The sequence below is a fragment of the Phragmites australis genome, chromosome 15 (assembly GCF_958298935.1).
Source record: "Phragmites australis chromosome 15, lpPhrAust1.1, whole genome shotgun sequence".
Lineage (NCBI taxonomy): Eukaryota > Viridiplantae > Streptophyta > Magnoliopsida > Poales > Poaceae > Phragmites > Phragmites australis.
Genome location: NC_084935.1, coordinates 18006514 through 18023679, shown reverse-complemented (window position 1 = coordinate 18023679; position 17166 = coordinate 18006514). Strand labels below are relative to the sequence as shown.

Genomic DNA, 17166 nt, shown 5'->3' with positions numbered 1-17166 from the left:
ATGTTAAAACTAAAACGGGTCTTAACTCGCATAATGATTAGCTCTAACATGAGACACATGTAATTGTGGAAGCATCAATGGTGTACCTACGTTCGGGGACGATATTATTGATCCGAGAGGTGGTGTAGCGCAGAGGATCAGTGTGGGGGTGCACGTTGGTGTAGACAATCATCGACCTAATGGTGTGAGGTCAATGTAGTGGACATCGGCATGGTGAAGTAGCTCGATGAAGTCACAGTAGCGGACCCATAATCATGATGTGTTCTCTTATGGTGCCCGACTTATAATTGTACTTGGTGTTGGGTAGCTTCTGAATCAGTATACTAGCATAAATCTTGAAGGTGCCTTTGAATTACTGCTCTACGGATGTCAAGTATGTCTTAGCTTTTTCTGAATTTGGGATTGCTCCCCTTATAGCATCTGATGTGGAGTTTCTTGTTATCATAAGTGACATACGGTTGGACCGCTCCCATTTCTCAAGAAGTGCATCATAAGTTTTCTTTAATTCATCTTAATTCTCCATACCAAGGATGGGAGCAATGGGAGTGTCAACCCTGAGTGCATAGTCAAGGTCCAAAACACCAAGAACAACTGTCATTTTAGTCTCCAAGTGGGAAAGTTATTCCTTGTAAGTTGCTCTATGCCGTCAATCGTAGCGGTAACAGTGGAAGCATTAAGAGCTGGAGAGAAAAGTTAGGCTAGTTTAGAAAATTGAAGGATCTATTACACTCTAATGAGGCAATCATAGGTGGGTGAATGACTGCGGAAACCAACTTCAAAGATTAACTCACTCAAATCGAAAAACGATTTAAACTTGGTATTTCACTCAATTTAGATTGTACATGCTCTAGTAAAAACAATGTAGAGTAAGATCTGTAAGTTAGATTTCCCTCAATTTCAGATAGTAGAAACTAGATTCAAATACAAAACTAATCCAATAAGAACTATATTAATCAGATATGTGGATCAAGAATTATGCCAAGTAAAAACAGACTATACCACACAGAATCGACTAGATTGAAACCTAGTCTAGTTGATCAAAAGCTACTCAAGATCAAAGAGAAGCCACTCAAATTTTTCTCAAATCAAGCACTAGATATTCTAGCAAGGTTTAAATAAAGATGAACTCAATAAAACACAAAATTAATCAAAAACTAAAACCAAGCACGCAGGATATAGAACAGAGAAAAAATTCTGAATCAGTAACTCATCAACTTACGAAACTTGATTTTCATTGAATAGATGAGTTTATAAGATGTCTCTCTAAAGCATCCAACAAAGATTTTCATTAAATCCCAAAACAACCCTCTCTAGGGTTTCTCTACTTTTCTCTCTGTTGCTTTGTTTACCCAATACAACACAAACCTCTCTATTTATTGTATAGCCATACGCACAAATATAAACAAATCGAACTACAACTCCAAGTCGTATTCAACCTGGTCTCTTTACTTCTCTAATCACAAGAGGACCGATGACTTACACTAATTAAGCTAGTTAGCTAACAACTCTCACGTAATCATGCATGCAACATCTCACATGCATACATGCATATACGTAACCCACTCGGATCTTGTCTCAAGCCCAGCCACCACACAACTCTCTCGTACCTGCTCTAACTCAAACACGAATTAGTCTTCACATCATGTCATGATAAGATCACCTCTCGCGCCCATCGTGAAACCTTTTCTTCATATGCATTGTTCTCTTAGCTTGAATATCCCACATGACATCCTTGATCACCACAACCTCAGTTCCTCTTGAACCTATTCATCAAACCTTAGTTCCTCTATGAACTTAGTTTGCTAATATGTCATCGACCACATTCATCTTCGAGCAACACCTGCACATAAATCAAACAACAAACAAATACGAGCACAAGTCCTTTCCGTTTTGACTCAAGATTAGTTCACGCAACACTATTCACATGAGTATATTGCATCATCTTTATGCTACACCAGCGTATAAGCATATCCATGTAGCATCTTAGCAACTCTCGAATATTATCCTAATGTCATTATGCTAAAACACTTTGCCATGCCAATTTCTTTATTCAAACCATTTTTTCATCACATGATCTTACAATAATTTATCAAAAAGAAATAATTTGCACGAAAATAAGCCTACGTTGGTCGGATTAAATTAATACAAAATTAAACTCTAATTTGCATCGCCGTTGTTAGAAAATGAAAAAAGAATTTGAATGAACATATAAAATGGCACATAATTACAATCAATTTTGATCAGAAAGTAATTAGGAACCTATATAAATTGATTGTAAAATTGTCTAGAAAAATCTTCCCGTTGGCTCCAATTCATTCAAAGAACTAATCATAATTTTGTAAATTAAATATCATTAATTTTGGGCTATAAACATTAATATATCCAATGCGTATTTAATAAAACATAAAAATCAATGGAAACTTCATAAATGAAAAAGCCGAAAAAAACTTAAAATCGTCCTTTTGGCACAAGAACACGCTATGCGGCCCATAAAACGGCCAGGCCAAATAATCCCCCACGCACCCGAGCACGCGCGTTGGTCCAACCGAGAGCGTAGCCCAGCAGCCGTGCCTAGCCCATCATCACGAGCAGCCCGAAGGCGTGGAGTGCAGTACAAATGACCCCGCTCCTGCACTCATAGTTACCGGCCCAGCTGTAAAGCTGAGACAAGACATGAACCATTAGATTGAATCTGACGGTCCTCCAGTTGGTTTGCTACATCAAAACCGCTAGCCTCCCCAGAAACCTTAACCCTCACCCCTCCATCTCTCCCTGAAAAACCACGAGCACAATGAGAGAGAGAGAGAGAGAGAGAGAGAGAGAGACGACAGCCATGAGAGGTGAGAGATTTTGGAGCTGGATCAAGCGAGGGAGCAAAGGAGCAAGGCAAGAAGGTGCAACCATCGGTCAGCTCGTTGGTGCACGTGTGCGACAACGATCGCGCATTGCTCCTTCAAGCAAGTATGTGGACATGTCGTGAAGGCAACATGCGTGCACGGTGAAAGAGAGGCATACTCTAGTGTGAGAAGATGGCGGTGAGGTGAGGAGGTCTGGATGATCCATGCACCCATCCATGGAGCAGAAAGAGGAGAAGAAGAATAATCCAGCGGGCATAAATGGTGACGGAAAACACCAAGAATCGTAAGTCTTACCCCCTCCCTTCCTAGATTAGGATTTGATTTTGGGGATTTGGGTTTAGATTAGGGGATTAGAGTATCGGATTGGGAATTGGGGAATTTTCCTTAGAGTTTTTCATTAGGTTTTCTCAAATTTCCCAATTCCCCTGCTTCTCTATACTACCCAAGCTCAATTTGGCACCAAACATGTCGATTTTCCCCCAAACCGACCCAAAAAACACACAAGCATACACATACATGCATAAACATGACTAAACATGATTAGTTGGCTCTAATCCAAGGCATAAAACATTAATTCACATTAATCCTAGCCTAATTTGATCTTGAAAACACATAATTGAACACTAAAAGATCTAAATCGAAGCTAATTAGGCCCAATTTCATCTTATCTGAAACAAAAAACACATAAACCAAGAACAATTAGAGCCAATTTCCACTAATTAACATGATTAAATCTAATTGTTCACAAATTGGCATCATCCAAAACTAATTAAGCCTTAATTAAGCCTAATTGGGTCTTATTAGGGCTAATTAGGCTCTGATGCCATTGTTAAAGCTAAAATGGGTCTTAACTTGCATAGTAATTAGCCCTAACATTAGACACACGTAATTACAGAAGTGTGAATGGCGTACCTACGTTCCGGGATGCCATTAGTGATCCCAGGGGCGGTGTAACACAGAGGGTTGGTGTGGGCATGCACGTTGCTATAGACGATCGCAGGCCTGACAATGAGGACGATGTAGTGGATGTCAGTGTGGTGAAGCAGCTCGGTGAAGTCACGGCGACTACCTTCAATCCATTTTTAGCACCCTAATGATTGTAGGTGGTTTAGTTGTGTTAGGGAGAGATAGGGCCACATAAGAGTCTCAATTCTCACAGGCGCCAGTTCCCCCCTATTTATATGGCACTATACGGATCAAGGCTACAACCAATAGTTGGTTGCGCCTCCGATCAAGGCACGCAGTGGGGACGGACTCCCCTTAGATCTCGATCATTTTCTGTTAGCAGTCGTTAGGTGCCGAGATCAAACAAATAGGCAATAGGCAAAGCTACAACTCCCCACAACATCCTCCTCCCCCACCCCCACACCGCCTCCTGATGCCTCGCCTACGCCGCCTAGCGCCAACCGATCCCCTTGAGATAGCCCTTGCCCCACCAATACCACCACCCAACATGACAACAGTCACCATCGCCACACCACCTCCCTCTCAAGATCGATGTCTTCTATCTTCATCTTCGGTGGTGATGAGCCTCCAGATTATCCACCATGTAATACCAATCTCTTCTTCCACTTGGCAAACCGACGTTGGACCACCTACAACAACTACTCACCACCCTCTTGCACTCCTGCAGCTGAAGGCACCACCGTCGCCATGCCTCCATCGTAGGTCACCGCTAGGCCTCCACCTCCAAAGCCTCCTCTAAGCCTTGGGGCGCCAATGAACCCTTGGCCGTAACCTCCACAACTCTAAAGCTCAGCTAGCGGTAGCTCATTCCTCTGTGGACTGATAGGTTCAACGTTTTCAATCGATTGAGAAGGAGCTATTCCAAATATATGTACAACAAAAAATATGGTAGTGTTTGGGATGTCGAGCTAGCTATGTTGTATCTAAAAATCATGAAACAAATAACAAAATTGGGGAAATGCAACTCCACACTCACTTGTGCACACATGTCTAACCTCGTCCATCCATTTCTTCCACATTATATTCATTTATCAATAGATTCTCTCACCTATCCTATAATTTTGTTCACCTATCCTTCCAGCATGGGTCATGATAAACCATATGTGCGCACACTACTAAAAAAACTTGATCAGTACCAGTTCAAAATCGACATCAGTGTCGGTTTTGGAACTAGCACTCCATAAGCGGCAGTGATAGTCGAGCACTATCACTACCGGGTTCACAACCGACACTAAAGCTATTTCTAGGGAACAAAACAAAAGGAAATTGAGCCGGCCGCTGCATCGAGCTAGTGGTGCTCTAACCCCATTGAACCTGACCCGCTCGAGCCTTCGACAGTCCATCCCTCTGCAACGGCGGTGGGCTTGGCGTTGACGATGGCGAGGCGGTGCAGCTACTGCTATGAATCACCACCCCTTCTGTGACCAGACGGGGAAGAAGAGACGCCACCTGTGGTCAGGGAACTCGCCCCTTCGTCTAGTTCCGCCTCGCCCCATCGAGCGCACTGCCTCCTCTGGCCACTGGCGTAGACGTGATAGTCATCACGAGCCCACCGCTCACGAAGAAGGATGCACCGCTGCCACCAACAAAAGAAGAGGTCAGGGTTGAGGTTAGCATCCAGATCCCGCTCGCCCGCCGCGCTAGCTCCGCCGCGCTCCTTTAGCATCCCGTCTCCGCCTCATCTCCTCCCTCTTCGCCTGGGGATGGGAACGAGAGAGGAGGAGGAAGACAGTGGTGGCTAGCCACTGGAGTGCCCCAACGCCATGGATTTCGAGATTCCATTTGAGAGAGAGAGAGAAAGAGAGAAAAGGGGATCAATCGGAAGTGATAAGGTGGAGAGAGAGAGAGGAGGTGAGGGCGAACACGTGGGGGACTTAGTTAAATTAATGGACAAAGCCGGTCAAGCCGTGAGCGAACATGAGGATAAGCCAAAAGGTGATTCAACAAAAATTAAAAACTGACAGTGATTGTATCACTGTCGGTTTTTAGTACGAATCGGCGGTGAGAAATTATTATCACTATCGGTTGTTTTTTAAAACCAACAGTAATAATCGCATAAATGCACTTTCTAATCTAGCCGACAATATATCCAACATGGATAAACATTTCTATTGTAGTGACATCATATGTGAAAATTTCCCTTCCGTTAAAATTGCCACGCCCCAAAAGAGGACATGAATAAAGGACTACCAGACACAATGAGCTGAACGTTCCACCGTGCAAGCCGAGCATTATTTCTTCTGCTAGCCTTGTAGACCATAGATTACCTTTTTATTTTAGATGGTCGATTTCCATAGATTAGGAATGCCCTGGTAAATTCGATCTTCTCCCGTGAACACTGCCGGCATGCACGCGTCGCCGATGGCCGAACATGTCGAATCCGCGACTGTTTTAATTAAGCGTGTAGCAGTGCCCTTCTTCTCCATCTCATCTGCCAGTTTGTCCCTGCAGACTGCAGTGCAGTAACCTCTTTACTCCTCCCCTTATCTCTCCACCCACCCAGCTGCGTGCTCCTTTATTGCGCCACCGCCATGGCTACCTCCCCCACTACCCCTCTCCACATGGCCACTCCACTTCACATCTACCCAGCACTTAACGCTTCCGAGGTTCGCAGCACAGCGGCCACGCCTATAAAACGCGCTGAGCTGCGAGGCCACCGTACTGCACCACACCAGAGTGGCCTCGAGCTAGCTAGCTTGTACTTGTAGGAGGAAGCAGCCATGGGGAGCAAGGGAGTGACGCTCGTGCTGCTTCTCTGCCTGAGCAGCACGGCGGTGGGCGCGTGGGCTCGCCCGGTCGCCGCCAAGGACGCCAGCGACGAGAAGTTCCTGTGGCTCAAGAAGCACTTCAGCAAGGGGCTTGGAGGTGGAGGTGGGTTAGGGAAGGGCGGAGGGTACGGGAAGGGTAGCGGCTTGGGCGGCGGAGGCGGTGGTGGCTTCGGCGGAGGAGACGGTGGTGGTCTCGGTGGAGGTGGTGGTGGTGGGGGGCTCGGGGGCGGCGTTGGTCATGGTATTGGCGGCGGATTCGGTAAAGGTGGCGGGCTTGGCGGGGGTGTTGGGCATGGAATCGGTGGTGGGTTCGGCAAGGGTGGTGGGCTGGGAGGCGGTATTGGCCATGGTGTTGATGGTGGGTTTGGTAAAGGTGGAGGCCTCGGCGGTGGGTATGGTAAAGGTGGAGGATTAGGGGGAGGCATCGGGCATGGTCTTGGTGGTGGGTTTGGTAAAGGTGGAGGCCTCGGCGGTGGGTATGGTAAAGGTGGAGGACTAGGTGGAGGCATCGGCCATGGCCTTGGTGGTGGGTATGGCAAAGGTGGAAGGCTTGGGGGTGGCATCGGCCACGGCGTTGGAGGTGGGTTTGGTAAAGGTGGTGGGCTTGGTGGAGGAATTGGCCATGGCATTGGTGGCGGCTACGGAAAAGGTGGTGGTCTTGGTGGTGGCATTGGTCCTGGTATCAGCGGTGGTGTCGGTGGTGGCTACGGAAAAGGTGGTGGTCGCGGCAGAGCCATTGGCCCTAGCATCGGCGGTGGGTACGGCAAGGGTGGTGGACTTGGAGGCGGCATTGGCCATGGCATCGGTGGAGGCTATGGTAAAGGCGGTGGTCTTGGTGGTGGAATAGGCCATGGCATCGGTGGTGGCTTTGGCAAGGGCGGCGGGTTTGGTGGTGGCATCGGCAAGGGTAGTGGTATTGGTGGCAGAGGTTATTACGGTGGTGGTGGCGGCAATGGCATCGGTGGGGGATTCGGTAAGGGTGGTGGTTCCGGTTTTGGGTTTGGTAAAGGCGGCGGGTTCGGCGGCGGTGGTGGAGGCGGCAGTGGCAGTGGTGGCCACTGATATGTTAGTACGTGTGTTCTGCAGTTCTCGTATAAACTCTATAGTTGCCATCTTTCTGTGGCGATAATTAAGTTGTGAAAGTTTGTAGTGCTATGTTAGTCGTATCGTGTTGTCTTGGTGACTGTGATATCAGTCACAATATGTACCTACTCGTACTCCAAGTAATGTTCGTTGAAACGATCAGAAGTATAAATGAAGTTGAGCAGAGTTAATGATACGTACGGTCATGGCTAATTGCTGCTTCCAGTTGTTCGTGCAGTTCGCCATGTCAGGCTTAGGCGGAGTTTACAATTCTACACAGTAATCTGCGTGTTTTCAGTATTACGTGTTTGCGAGACTGTTTTCAGTTGTCAATACAAGACGCTGCCATTTTGATCCACCGATGGATCGATCAACTTTCCAGATATTTTGAACAAATGGTGCAGCATATGCCTATTTCATGCTTATTCCTATTTGTAATCGGTAATGGTGAGCAAATGATTAGATAGATTCAAATGTTGTGCAGCTTAGTCATTGCGTAAATGATATAGGAGGTGCTCTAAGGAGTAAGCTCACACATGGTCTAAAAAAGGAGAAAGCTCACACAAGACAACTAAACCAAACACATGCGTAAATATTTTTCCCAATCCGAATTCATCGAGAAATAAAGAGAAAAAATGAAAAATTGAAAACAGTTAGGTCGTGCCTTGATACTGGATTATGCAACACGGAAATGTGAAAACAATTAGGTCCGCCCCCCTCCATCGAAAGATGAAAGTAAATGTGTACGCAGTGTTCTTTTCTCCCTGGGTTGCTAATCTACCAATTGTTCACAGTTAATTCAAAACTTCCATATCTGAATACAATACATAACACATCGATACATCGTAAATCATACATCCACGAGGTATTAGTGTATTGTGGATACCTGCGGCAGCTGGAGCCTGCTGATTGCCTCCTGTGCTTCTCGGCTTGCTTGGTTGCCGCACAGCAAGGGCGCAAGGCCCTGCCCCGTCCTGGGCAGGCGTCTTGTTGGCTTTCCCGGCAGTGGTCCCCCTGGCGGCCGCTGCTGTTTACTTCGAAAATCAGGCTCACTTGAGCTCCATTCGCCATCGTTGTATACAGTCATAAGAATGTGTGGGAGTTGTAGTACTGTGCCTGATGAGTCCTCTCCTTTGGAGAGATATCTTCGTACCTGTACGTTGCTATTAATTTTGTGATGGTGATATAAATCGCATTATGTACGTACTTATGTAATGTTGTTTGAAATTATTAGAAACATAAATGAAAGCTAAGCATATCAAATGATGCGTACGCTCATGACTCTGCACTGCAGAATGATGCCATTGTACTACTAATTGCTCCGAGGTGTTCTCCGTCGTACAGTTTGCGATATCAGACTCACGCCGAGTTCATGCAGGGCTTTACAACAATGCAAGTCCGGTTATATTTTGATCGATCGATGGATCAAATTTCCACTGGATTTGCGGTTTCATCTAAATGGCATATGCTTGATCCACCAACATCAGAATGGAAACAAAATGACACTGAAATACGAAGAAGAAAGTGCCATGCTTGTAGATAATATGCCCGGATTGCCAATGAATATACCTGAGTAGCGATCGTGACATCAAACTTAGCAAAAGCTAGTACTGTACTAAATAGTTATCTATTTTATCATAATATATATAAACAATAAATGGTGTTCAAGGCACCATAATAATCCTAAGACCAACAAAATCTGCGAAACATTCTAGAAATTGTCTCATTAATTGATAAGAAAAGAAAATCATCTACACCCTCTATTTTGATAGGACCACATGTACGGATTAATTTGAGATTGAACCCTAACTTTTTTTTTGCCTCTCCCATTTTTGTTTTCGTTTAATTAAGCTGGTTGCTGTTTGTAATTATCAGCAGCACGTGGATTCGTTGTTGGGAATCTCATGCAGAATAGGTGGTTGCCGCTTTGAACCTGCTTAATATATAGCTGGAGTAATTTATATTATAAGCTATGTTTCCCTCGATGTCAGTGCTAGACACCGGGATGTTGAATTTGCTATGCAACTGTTACAAAATTGATTTTCTTCATGCTAGACTTTTGGGTATTTTTGCTGATGATTTCCTCTGATTATGGTGCAGTCATGCTTGTGCAAATTTTTATGAACCAAGTAAATTATGAATTGTGCTGCCTCAATTTTGAGACTTAAGACTCTTAAATTGGAACTTCAACTCCAATGGTTATAGGAGAGGTGCATACTTCAGTTTTATGCATGCCTTTGCTGTACTCCTAATCTAATGAGTGTTCAGAAAGGAGTATAGATCTTAAAAGGTAGTATATATATCTAAAAAAATATATATTTCACTTATAAAGAAGTATATATATCTTATAAAATAGTGTATATATATATATATATATATATATATATATATCAGAAAGTAGTATATAAATCTCATAAAGTAGTATATACTTCAGTTATAATGAGAACGACTATATATGTGTTCTATATTACAAGTTCAACTGTAGACTAGTCTGTTGTGTTAGCGTGTTCCTATTTTTCTTCTTCTTTTGTATAGGTAGTAAGACGCCATGGGCTTGGCTGATTGCTTACTCACATGTATTTTTGTCTCTAGATGTTGTAAGTGTCAATTATGAAGGCTAACATCATTTTTTGTGTTAGATATATGGGCCAAGCCCATTTATAATTATTGAAAATATCAAAGGCCCAAGGAGTATGACTTGTATGCCTCACCCTAAAGGTGACTTATTGATAGTAAAGTATCAATTATGATTTTGTGTGAAACTTGTTTGTACTAAACGTGTAATCCATTGTCTAAGTTGTAATGTTTGTGGTAGAGTATTTTATATCCAAATCTACAAATAGGAATGGATATTGCGAAGCTGCTATACCAGGAGCTCTTCTGATATTCCAAGTCAAAGAACTCCTGATACAACAGCCCTACGCCATCCGTTATACATCTTGCACTAGCCTAGTGACAATACTATTCTAGTGACAATAGTATGTCTAAACAAATGGCAAAAGCACAATCTTTAACACTCAAACTTAGCTTGAAATCAATGTGCTTTTTGCCATTTGTTGGAACCTACGTCCCCAAACAAGGAAGGCCTTCGTCTGGAGGGGAAGCCGAAAGTTTCAGAGTGTGACACGTGTTTAGAGGGTGAAATAATCTTAATTCCTCTCTAATCTTAGTTACCGTACTACCCTATTTATAGCCCGTACTCAACCACTCAACGCTAGGATTTACAGTTTCACCCCCCAACTTCCACATTCCGAGCATATTCGGAGGCATTATGGTACCATCAAGTGCATCTGAATAATTGCAACTATACCCTGAGTGACTACGCAGACTTCAACGCCCACTAGGCACCTTTGGCCAGTCTCGGCACTGCACCACGTGTCACCCTTCGGTGTCCACCCGACGGTTCACCAGGATCTTCGCCTATCGTGACCCCTGGCGCCGCGGGTTGACCTTCGGCCTCCGACTGAAGGGACGCCAGAGCCTTCACCTATGCTGGCAGATGGCATCACAGATCGACCTTCGGCCTCTGACCGAAGGCCCACCAGAGTCTTCACCTATGTTGGCAGATGGCGTCGCGGATCGACCTTCAGCCTCCGACCGAAGGCCCGTCAAAGCCTTCACCTACATTTCCTGAAACACAACTGCAATATTTATCAGTGCTCAAACATCGGCGGACTTGGAATTGCCATCCGAAGGGGTACGAGAGATCATCCTCCAACAGTAGCCCCCTATACGTAAGGTTCATCTTCGAGGGGCCGAGCCTGTAAATCGGATGATATAGCTCAATGCCGTCCCCTTCGGCTCGTTGAAGGCCACCGGGGGCTAGGTTAACTTTTTAGCAGATTGCCCCCTAATGTTGTTCATTTTGACTATTGCTATTTTTATTTTTTGTTTGTATTTTTGTGTTGGTATGACCATCCTGCCCCTGCACAACCATCGGATCAAGGACGTTAAATGTCTTTGTTGAATGTCGAAACGTCTTTTACGGCTACGGTTCAACTTTTGACGTGTCTCGCCGTTACCTCCTGTTTTTACCGCTATAAATATGCTTCACACGGTGGTTTAATTTTTATCGCTTGAACTCACTGAAGCATGAGCTCTCGTATGAAGGTTTTATTTCTGACTTCTCTCACAGTTTCTTAGCTTCCGAAGCTCAGCGTGATGGCTCTGAAGGTCAAGGAAAACCGCCCGAAGACCTACTGGATCGGACAGTCTAAGGTGGATGATGAGGTACTGGTTGGGCTTGCAAGGGAGTGCTTGATCAGTGATGTCTCGAAGGTTAGGCTCCCAGGAGCCATGAGACGTCGGAGCCCGAAGATGACGAAACCATCATCTTTATCGACTACTTTCATGCGGGTCTCCGCTTTCCATGCGATGAGATGGTCTCAAAAGTTTTCAAATTCTTTGAAGTCTACATGCATCAACTCATGCCAAACGCTATTATACGGCTTGGCCTGTTCACCTGGGCTGCCCATCCCGAAGGAGAAAGGCATCAGCGAGGGCCTTCGCTGCCGCCCATCGGCTTCACCATCAGTCGAAGCCGGTCTTCGCCCGGAGCGTGTAGAGGAAAGCCCATTATGGATGCTTAAACTTTACTTACCACGCTGGCCTGACCACGCCAGCCGTGGTACACAAAAATAAGTGGCTGAAGGACTGGATGCAGTTGTGGTTCTACCACAAAGTGGACCGGGAAGATTTTCTTGTATCCAAGTACGAAGAGGTGAAGGAGAACCGCGCCCCCGATGTGCAATTGAAGGCCTCTCAAAGGCTGGCACTTGAGGCCTTTGCCAGTTGTGTGAAGTATCTGTCAACTCACAATCTTGTAGAAGAATTCATGGCAGCCGTAGTATGGACCCTCGGCTGGGACTAGAGCCCCTCTGCTATCCCCACCCTGCTCTGCAAGGTTTCATAGGTATTGTTTTTTATAACGTTCCTAAGTGCATCTTGGTTGTCATTTGCTTACACTTCTTGCTCTGTGGTAGACCTAATGGTAGCTGAAGTTGAGGCTAAGGCCATGATGCTGCTCGGGAAATTCACCCAGGGCGAAGCCCAACTATGCGCTGAGCAAGGTCTCGGCTGATGGCTCAACCGGATATTTGAGTTTCGAGGTCTTGCCTAAAAGGACAGACCGAAAGTGAACACGCCCATACTGGGTCCAAGCAGAGAGGGCTCCCCGGCCGCTGATATCAGTGGAGAACCTTCCGCTGGCAGCGAGAGGAAGCGAAGAAATGCAAACCCCTCACTGCAAGGGGGCAGAAAGAAGAAAGCACTTGCCCTAAGGAAGAGACCTCGCGAAGTGTCCTTTGACGACCTGCACAAGGAATTGAATCCCGAGTGCTCACTAACCCTCCGAGTTGTACCCATTCGATAGGAACCCCCAGAGGGCACACAGGACCCTCGCTCCTCTTTGCCGAAGTTGTCCTTTTGCACGAGCATGGACCTTTCCACACTAATCCTTAGCGACGATGACAAGGAGCCTTCAGATCTGCATACAACTTCTGAGATAATGGCAGGGGAAACTGAGGCCGAAGGGTCCGAGAATATTGAGGCAGTAGCCGACTCATCGTCCTCCTCTTCATCCTCGAGTTCCTCCTCTGACAACAAGTCGTTCAGTGGCCACAGAGCCATAGAGATGGAAGAGGAGTCTTTGCCACCCATGCCAGCCTTGGCGGGAAGGGGCTTATGAGTCATAGTGGCTTAATCAACGCGAAGGCTTTTGAAGCCGAAGCCTTCAAGATTTCATCATTTGAGCCTAGCTTGGGAGAGGTCAGTGACGCGAAGAAGATTTTTAGCACATTCGTTCTACCCGAGCTTGAGATTTCCCTCGTGAAAGCCTGCTACCGAACTCATCGTCGCTTCTGACATGGCCATTGTGAAGGTATTTGGATATATTTTATTGTGTTTATTTATTTATTACCGCACTGCATTGTTTCCTTTATTACTCATTCTCATACCCACGTGCTGTCGTAGGCTATGCTTATCTCGTGCGATCAGCGCAAGCAGGCGGAGAATTTCGAGGCCCGCACAAGGAATGCAGAGGCGCAGAGGGACATGTTTCAGGCCTGGGCAGAAAAGGCCGAAGCCCAAAAACATGAATTTGCACACCGAGCGAGGGAGGCTGAGCTGCGCCTGCAGCAGCTTGAAAAGGAAGTGAGCTCCCTTCGCTCAGGCAAACAGAGTGCTAAGGAAGAAGTCACATGTCTCTGGCAAAATCTAATGGCATCCAAAGCTCATGTTTCGGAGCTGCAAGCCCTCTGCGCCGCTGAAGCAGCTAAAATGCAACAGGTGCACAAAGAGCTTGGCGAGGTGAAGGCGCTATTTGAAGATACCCTCACTATGCTTGGAGAGCTAGAGGCCATTGTAGCCTGCGAAGCCATTAGTAATACCTTTGATGTGATCGGTGCTTCGGCCCTGCCTCCAGCGCTTGATGTTGTCGGGCTAGGTAGACTTATTAGATGGATCAGTGAAACCAGCGAAAGCCTTCTGCCTGTGGCCCAGTTGTATGGTGACTTCTGCGCCATTGTCACAGCCTGGAGTTTAGTGCAGTCAATTGAAATGATCGGCTGTGACCATCACATTGCACTTCAAAAACACACCTTTCGCTACCCAACAGATATGTTGACTTCGGCCATGTCAAGGGCGTCGAAGGCCATTGCGTGGTCGTTCACCACTAATTATTGGTGTAAACATGGCCGCGAGCTCGCCCTCCGGGAAGCGGAAATCAATCGCCAACGAGTACGTGTTTTGTCTTTTTTACAGAGGGTTGGGATTTTTGCCGTCTGCGCATTCATTGATCCTTTTTGCTGCAGGCGAAGGTGAAGGAGGACCCTTTGGCTAAGGCAACAACCGTGATGGCTGAAGAACCTGGGATGGTGTGATGAAAAAGTGCAAAGCATCGTGTTGGGTTTTGAACATTTTGTTATCGACTGAGACATTTTGTAATATATACATTTTTTGTTTGTTGTTAAATGTTTTGACTATCTTCATTCCCTGTGCAGGGCCTCCCCTCAGACACTGTGCAGGTAGCCGAAGACGTTGTTCCCATCACTATGGTGCGGGACAATTTTTTCATGTCTTGGTCTTGCTGGGACTCCTTCCATCGCCGCCATCCAGGTATCAATTTTGAGAGGTACTGGAGGGCGAAGTGTAGGGCTTATGACGTGATGAATGCCAGATCCAAAGCGTTTTGGAAGTCTTTTAGCCCTTCAGTTTTAGATACTTGTAGGGCAGAGCATGAGTCTCGTTGGATTGCGCGAGGAGATGTTGAGCCTCCGCATATTCTCGTCGACCCGAATCCCGAGCCAAAAGACGATAACGGTGGGTTCCTGCCCCGCCAGTTTCAATTTTGTTACCGCCAGGGGCCTTCTACGCAAATAGTGCGACATACCAAAGGCGGGAGCACTCTGTATGTATCACCGTCCACCACTTCATCTTCTTACATTGGATCCATATTGGATCCAATGTTGTCTTTTCATGCCAGTCAAGGCATAGCCTTTCAATTTAGCTTTAGCCGATGGTATAAGGATTTTGTTGATCCTGATGTTGATGATTTTGCGGAATAAAGGATGTTGAGATGATTACAATGTTTTGTTATTATACTTGTGGTTATCAAGTTAGATCTTTGGTAGCACCACGCGTGAATTGTGATCTTGACAACGTCGTGCCCCCCGACTTTGAAGCCGTAGGGACTTTCGGCAGCAACGCAAGCGAAGAATCATTCAGAGAACGCCGTCCCCCCTAACTTTGAAGCTGTAGGGACCTTTAGCAGCAACGTATGTGAAGCATCAATCGAAAAACGCCGTCCCCCCGACTTTGAAGCCGTAGGGACCTTCGACATTGGGGACTTTGCTCTTAGTGGCCCAATAGTGCATAACTTGGTTTCACGTTGTAAGTGCTATTTTTCTCCCAAAGGTTTGTTTCTCCTTCGGTGCGGGGGTAGGCACTCTTTGCCCCTACTAAACCGAGAGGTGCAATGCCTTCTCTGAGGTCGAGCAGCACTTCGGGTTTTTTTCCTCTGAAGGTATGTTTCTCCTTCAGTGCACGGGCAGGCACTCTTAGCCCCTGACTTAGCCGAGAGCTGCGCCACCTTCTTTTAGGTCGAGCAGCACTTCAGCTTTTTTTTCTTCCGAAGGTATGTTTCTCCTTCGGTGCGGGGGCAAGCACTCTTAGCCCCCGACTTAGCCGAGAGGTGCGCCACCTTCTTTTAGGTCGAGCAGCACTTCGGCTTTTTTTTTAGGATTACAGATGTTCATAGTTGGATCGTAATTACTTTGCCATAGAGGCAAGGATGCTACAGAAATAAATTCTTTAAAATGTGGACAACTTCAAAGCAACCCATGATCAAAGTTTCTCCGCGGGTTTATGCCCGTCTGAGGTCGAAGGGTAAGGTGTCTTTCTTTAACATTTCGCATCTTGAGTTTTATGGCGGGTTCTTGGCGCACTTCTCGTCGATTGGTGTGCTTCTATTTTTTGAATGCCTGCAACACTTCGATGATAAATTATGCGTACTCAACAAAAAGTACATACTTTCTTGGGCATATTTTCATATATATTAGTGTTTACAAAGGTCGGTGCCTCGTTAAAAACTTCACGCACTAACAAAGGGTTCCCCTCGTTAGGAAAACAGTACAGTGCCCTTGCATTGTTTTGGTTACATGAAAGGAAAACAAAATTACATAAATATTTCATTGGTTTGTGTGCTTCGCCCATTGATGCGAAGACTTCCTCGGTTACTACACATAGAACTTGCGAAGGTTGTCCGTGTTCCAAGTGTACGGGAGCTAATCACCCTCTACAGTAGCCAAGTGATAAGAATCGGGCCTTAATGACCTCTTCACCAAAAAGGGGCCATCCCACTTGCTTTGCAGTTTTCACATGGCTGAAGCATTGTTGAGTCTTCGCAGTACCAAATCCCTAGGGGCAAAGTCATTTGGGGACACTTTCTTGCCTCTCCACCTTCTAGTCTCCTACTCCTACTGATATTTGGTCAAGTTTTCAGCGGCCTATATTCTCATTTCCTCCAGTGCATCTTTTGATGTCAACTCTTCACTTTGTGCTGATTCATTTGCGACTCGAAATGATCTATTTTTACACTCTTCTAGAGTCATCGCCTCTTCACCGAAGAGCAGATGAAATGGTGTGAACCCAGTCAGTCTTGTTACCATTGTTCTTACAGACCATAAGACCTTCGGCAACTCTTCCACCCACTTTCTTTTCGGCATGCCTTGCAGACGTCTTCTGACACCAGCAAAAATGATGCCATTTTCCCTTTCCACGGCTCCATTTGACTGTGGGTGATACACAAACGCGAAGTGGACTTTGATTCCCATGTCTTCACAGAATTGCCTGAACCCTTCACTATCAAATTGCATGTCGTTATCAATGGTCACTTCACGTGGGACTCCGAAGTAGCAGATGATGTTCTGCCACACAAATTTTTTGATATTTCTTGACGTTATATTCACCAGCGGCATTGCCTCCACCCATTTGGA

At 45.8% G+C, this 17166-nt stretch overlaps 1 protein-coding gene across 1 annotated transcript; it reads left to right on the top strand.

Moving 5' to 3' along the window:
- The first annotated feature begins 6103 nt into the window (after positions 1–6103).
- LOC133891994 (glycine-rich cell wall structural protein-like) lies at positions 6104–7871 on the top strand. Its single transcript, XM_062332731.1, has one exon. The coding sequence runs from the start codon at positions 6545–6547 to the stop codon at positions 7652–7654; it is 1110 nt and encodes a 369-aa protein (XP_062188715.1). The 5' UTR covers positions 6104–6544; the 3' UTR covers positions 7655–7871.
- The last annotated feature ends 9295 nt before the right edge of the window (positions 7872–17166 follow it).